This window comes from Mustelus asterias, chromosome 3, assembly GCF_964213995.1.
Source record: "Mustelus asterias chromosome 3, sMusAst1.hap1.1, whole genome shotgun sequence".
NCBI lineage: Eukaryota > Metazoa > Chordata > Chondrichthyes > Carcharhiniformes > Triakidae > Mustelus > Mustelus asterias.
Window position 1 is genome coordinate 57,543,126 of NC_135803.1, and position 6,000 is coordinate 57,549,125.

At 42.5% G+C, this 6,000-nt stretch overlaps 1 protein-coding gene across 1 annotated transcript in view; it reads left to right on the top strand.

The window, feature by feature from the left end:
- otol1b (otolin 1b) overlaps positions 1-5,665 on the top strand; it is a 29,032-nt gene extending 23,367 nt beyond the window's left edge. Inside the window, exon 4 of the mRNA XM_078202612.1 lies at positions 4,782-5,665. Within this exon, the coding sequence (XP_078058738.1) occupies positions 4,782-5,665 (884 nt within the window). The remainder of the gene's footprint in view (positions 1-4,781) is intronic.
- The last annotated feature ends 335 nt before the right edge of the window (positions 5,666-6,000 follow it).

The following is a 6,000-nucleotide window of genomic DNA, read 5'->3' on the forward strand; positions in this document are numbered from 1 at the left end:
AAACAGACAAGGATACATTGGTAACCTGTGCAAGTCAAAACTCCATCATGGCACAGATACCCCAAAGGTCATCCATGAAGTCAAGATCAATGATGGCAGAGATGGACAGCCATTCTTCTTGAGGGACATCAGAGGTCACGGTTCTTCATTTTGGAATGCTGATATCCAGGTAAATGGTCATCTAGTCAATTTTAAATTAGATTCAGGTGCTAGCATGACAATCCTGTCAAATGAGGAACCATTGTTCCAAGGCTTTGGAGTCGAATGACAGACACTCCATTGTATGGAGCAGTGGGAATCTGCTTCCTGGTCATAAGCATGATCCTTGAACCACTGAAGTATGGTGACAAACAAACCTTTGAGCTGATGTGTGTCATCCGCAATCAGCCTTTCTCTCTTCTGAGCAGAGGTGCCTGCTCCAGCCATTGTAGATGTCAATACTACCACAGTCATTAGTTGGCCAGAACAGCACGGTACTGAGTCATAGAATCCCTACAATGCAGAAGGAGACCATTCAGTCCATTGAGCCTGTACGAGCAACAATCTCACCCAGGCCCTATCGCCTTTACCCCACCTATTTACTCTCCTAGCCCCCTCAAAACTAAGAGGTAACTTAGCACGGCTAATCCACCTAACCTGCACATCTTTGGAATGTGGGAGGAAACCAGAGCACCCGTATGAAACCCATGCAGACACGCAGAGAATGTGCAAACTCAGAGTCCTCAAACACTAAAGAATATTGAGACTCTGATTTTACCTGTGATCTCTCTTCTGTTTTTGCGAAACAGATTTGTCCATCATCATTCCAGATCCCAGAATGTCCCCAATGATCAGACCATCTTAACGCATATGGGATAACCATTGCACCTCTGGTGGAAGTGGTACCAGAGAAGGATCAATAGAGAGAGGAGACCCTACCTCCAATTGCAATGATGGTACAGTTGTTAGTCACACAAACCGCTGTGCACACATAGAAGCTGCCGGCCAGCATGCCAAAACGGCAAGGCATGCTGGAACCTAGTAACAGTTGTGCACCATCAACAACAAAAAGCAGAGGTGAGTGTGTTACTCAATCTTCTCCTTGCCATAGGAACGCTGGTCCGAAGCCTCAGACAGCTTCCAGTCAGTCTATATGGAAAATAAAGAACATCACTGAGTAGGTGAATACTGTTTTCGTCCACCCTGCAAGAAACAATCAGAAGTTACAACGACCATACACTCCAAGGTCAGCTAGAGCAACTTGGCATGGTTTAGCATCAAGCAATGGAAAAATGGATGAAATCATACCTAAATACCAGTCCAACCTCCAAGCACAACGAGAACATTCAATTCCAGAGCCTACCACTCTGCTAACACAGCAGCAAACAAAATGTGGAATGGCTATAAGACCTTCACACCGCTTAAACCTTTAACCTCAAGGAACTGAAGGGGGAAGATGGGATAGTGAGAATGTTCTTAAAGGTAATATTGTAAGAGCAATAATGTTAGAATAGCATCAAAGTTGCAACAATAAGGTTAATGCACAAGACTTCCAACAATGTAAGATTTGCAAGTAAACTAAACTAAGTACATCTGTGAGATAAAGATTTGGGGGGAGGGGGGCCCTGGTACACAAAGGGTTAATGTGAGACTGTGTATAGTGTCACCAACGCAGTAATGTAAGAAGTCACATGACCCAGAGCCAGGATCAGTCTAGAGACGGACAGAGTAGGGCAAAGACCTGGGGCGGAATTTTCCCGTCCTACCTGCCATGGAAATCGTAGCGGGTGAGACAGGACCATGCAAAGGTTCGTTGACCTCGGGCGGGTTTTACCGGTCTTGGGGCGAGCATGGCCGGAAAATCCTGCTCCTAGACTGGAATCAGCTCCATTCCTGTACAGTAAATATCAGTTGTTCACAAAAAAAATACTGTTAATATACTCACGACTATAAAACTTACTTAATATTTTCTGAAGCAGGATTCTTTGTTCTCTTCCTCTCAGTCCTGGAGCTGTAACCTCACAGCACATTTCAAATGAGCTGCTACAAAATGTACCTGCAATCTATTCCACACCAGTTGGGGAACATGACCCTAATTTTCAATTTTCTCAAATCACAAATCCTAATCTTAAACCAGCCACTCTACACTCTTTATGACATTCCCCTCCTTCTAAAAAGACTCGTTGCAACATGGCTGCATTTATGTCTTGATATTTCAATCCCTTACCCACCAGCAGATTATAGATCATTTCTTGCTGGGTCTACAATAAACACTACCTTCTTGTTCATTGGCTAGTTACTTTAAGTCTGTGTCCTCTGATTACTAGTCTTTCTGCCACCAGAAACAACCTCTCCTTATTTGCCTAATGAATAGACTTCATGATTTTGAAAGCTCTATTACATCTACTCTTAACTTTCTCTACTCTAAGGAGAACAACACAGGGCGGGATTTTCTGGCCACGCTCGCCCCAAAACCGGAAAATCCAGCTCCAAGTCAAGGACCTTTGCATAGTCCGACCCCCAGCCTGCTACAATTCCTGTGACGGGTGGGACGGGAAAATTCTACCCCCCCCCCCCCCCCCGCCCCCTACCAAGTGATTCTCCTATCCCCACTTCACTGACGTCACAGGCCGAATTGTCAGAATTTTACAGCCCTGCCTGCCACGGGAATTGTAGCAGGTGAGGAGCGGACAATGGGAAGGTCTGTTGATCTTGAATGGGATTTTACGGATTTGGGATGAGTGAGTCTGCAAAATCCCACCCAATGTGTTTGTTTTCTTATTCCCTGTAGTCAGTATTTTTGTATGGAAAGAGGTGTGGCTTTTCTTCCCCTTGGATTGTGTATCCCAATTAAATAATACAACAGAAATATTTTGTGGCTTTGAAATAAATAAGGATATTCATTCTCACACACTTACCGCAAATTAATGCAATGTAATCCACTCAGTTTCACGTTCATACACACACACTCAGACACAGAAATACATACAAACAATGAATACAGATAATAGTTAATTACAGATTATAGTTAATTCAGTCTATAATTTACAATTTTTGGTCTCCGACATGGCAAGCCTGTGGCTTCTTGACTGGATTCAATGATTTAAAGTTGAAATGAGGACCTTATAAAGTGAAGCATTCAAAGTGGGTTCTGAAATTTCTTGCAGTTGAATATCTAGGAGTTTGGTTCTCTGGTGAACTTTGAAACTGGAAGAAGCTAAGTACTTAGCTGCTTGATGGTTTGCAGCTAGTTACCGTATTTAGTTCTCAGACTGGCGGGAGACTGATTGCTTTGAAAAGGCAAAGATGTCACAGCCTTCCTCTGTTGTCTTGTTGTCTTTCTTCTGTAGTCTGCCCAGGTCTCCTTGGAGGTTTTTGGATAATAAAAGATCTCAATATCAGGAGCCAGTTCGGTCACATGATCAATGGCCATTGTCTACTCAGAGTGGCTTCAAGCTAAAAGACCACCAATACACAATAATAGGGGAGGCGATGGCCCAGTGGTATTATCGCTAGACTGTTAATCCAGAAACTCAGCTAATGTTCTGGGGACCCGGGTTAAAGTCCCGCCATGGCAGATGGTGGAAATTGAATTCAGTAATGAATATCTGGAATTAAGAATCTACTGATGACCATGAAGCCATTGTCGATTGTCAGAAAAACCCATCTGGTTCACTAATGGCCTTGAGGGAAGGAAATCTGCTGCCCTTACCCAGTCTGGCCTACATGTGACTGCAAAGCTACAGCAATGTGGTTGACTCTCAACTGCCCTTGGGCAACTAGGGATGGGCAATAAATGCTGGCCAGCTAGTGATGTCCATGTCCCATGAATGCATACCAAAAAAAGATAATGTTGGAAAATCTCAGCAGGTCTGACAGCATACGTGGGGAGAATAGAGCCAACATTTTGAGTCTAGATGACCGTTTGTCAGAGCTGTAATCAGTATTTTTGTATAGAAAGAGGTGTGGCTTTTTTCCCCTTGGATTGTGTATTCCAATTAAATAATACAGCAGAAATATTTTAGCTCTGACAATGGGTCTTCTAGACTTGAAACGTTGGCTCTATTCTCTCCTCACAGATGCTGTCAGACCTGCTGAGGTTTTCCAGTATTTTCTGTTTTTGTTTCAGATTCCAGCATTTGCAATATTTTGCTTTTATTATAATAGGAGTTAGATGATGGTCTTTCACACTTAACTTGTGGATAAATGGCCTCATCAGCTTTCCTTTGTTGAATTGCAAACCTGGAATTTTACCGTCTCGCCTGCCCGAGGCTCGTAAGATCCCGCCTGAGGTCAACGGAGAATGTGAGCCTCACCCTCCCGATTCTGGGGCGGGCGAGGCGGTAAAATTCCGGCCTTGATGTTCATTGACTGGGTGCCGGGAATAGTTGCTCATGTGCACTTGGCTCTCATTGTGCCCAGTGTGCACCTTGCATGCTTTCCCTATGCATCAATGAGTCAGATTAGCAGATCTCATGGATTGCGGTTTGTTGGGGTCTGATCTAGAAGGACAGGTAAAGTAAACATCACCATTTGCAAATATCCCTTCAAGTCACACATCATGTTAATTTAGAGATACATCAGTTTCTGCATTGTCACTGAGTTAAAATCCTGGAACTTCCTACCTAACACCACTGTGGCCACACCTACACAAGAACTGCAGTGGCTTGAATTACCTTCTCAAAGGCAATTAAGGAGGCATTATAAATGTTTGCCCTACTAGTGCCGTAACATTCTATGAATTAATAAAGCAAATGAATGGTCAGAAATATGCTTAACTTCTTTTTTTGCTTTGTTTTCAGGTGAGCTCGGAGGAAAGGGCGATAAAGGGAACATTGGTTTTCCAGGATTTAAAGGAGATAAAGGAGACAAGGGAGGTCCCTGTGAAAATGGCACCAAAGGAGACAAAGGGGAGCAGGGGGATGTTGGCAAAATGGGGTTAACTGGAGAAAAAGGTGAGAAAGGTGAACAAGGTGATGTAGGAGAAAAAGGAGAATGTGGGGACGTTGGTGAGAAGGGTGATCGTGGAGATTCAGGGGAAGAAGGTGACAAAGGAGACAAAGGAGAAAAAGGGGAGCCAGGGAATGATGGCATTAATGGAAGTGATGGATTGAGTGGAGAAAAGGGGGATGAAGGACAAAAAGGTGACAAAGGTGATCGAGGACTATTGGGACCAAAGGGATCAATCGGGCCAAAAGGAAAGGATGGCCTCAGAGGTCCCCGTGGGCGAAGGGGTAGTCGAGGACTAAGGGGTTTGCCAGGAAACAAAGGTGAGGATACAAAGGTCACACCATCTGCATTTAGTGTGGGATTATTGCCCAATAAGTCCTTTCCTCCAGTTGGTACACCAATAAAATTCGAAAAAATATTCTACAATGATCAAAATGCCTACAATCCAGAAACAGGAAAATTCCGCTGCAGTATTGGAGGTGTTTATATGTTTTCATACCAATTGACTGTGAGAAGTAGACCTGTAAGAGTTAGCCTGGTTAAAAATGGTACTCGGACCTTGAAGAGTAGAGATGCAATTTTTGGTCAAGATATAGATCAGGCATCTGGGATGGTTATTCTTAAATTAGAACCCAAAGATGAAATTTGGCTGATGATAACCCGAGACTGGAATGGCATTTTTGCCAGCAATGATGATGATAGTACTTTTACAGGGTTTCTTTTGTATCCAGAGTAAGCTTCATATATATATAAATTATATATCTATATATAATAATTCTCTTATTTTGTAACAACCTGGATCCCTTTTGAATGTACTGTTGGTTTTAGGTCTAGCTCTTGCTGGGGAAATAAATGAAATAGCCAATTTTTGAAATAACTATAAAAAAACCTTAATTTTGTTGATTTTTGTTTAAATAAACTTGACATTGTACTGAGTACATCATATTAAGTAATTAAATCAATAAAGTTTGTGATGATGGCACTTTCTTGATTTTCTTATTTCAATTTTGTATTAAGTTTTCAAAAGAGTGATAGAATGTTTAACAAATAAGTCTTTAGTTTTGATCTTAA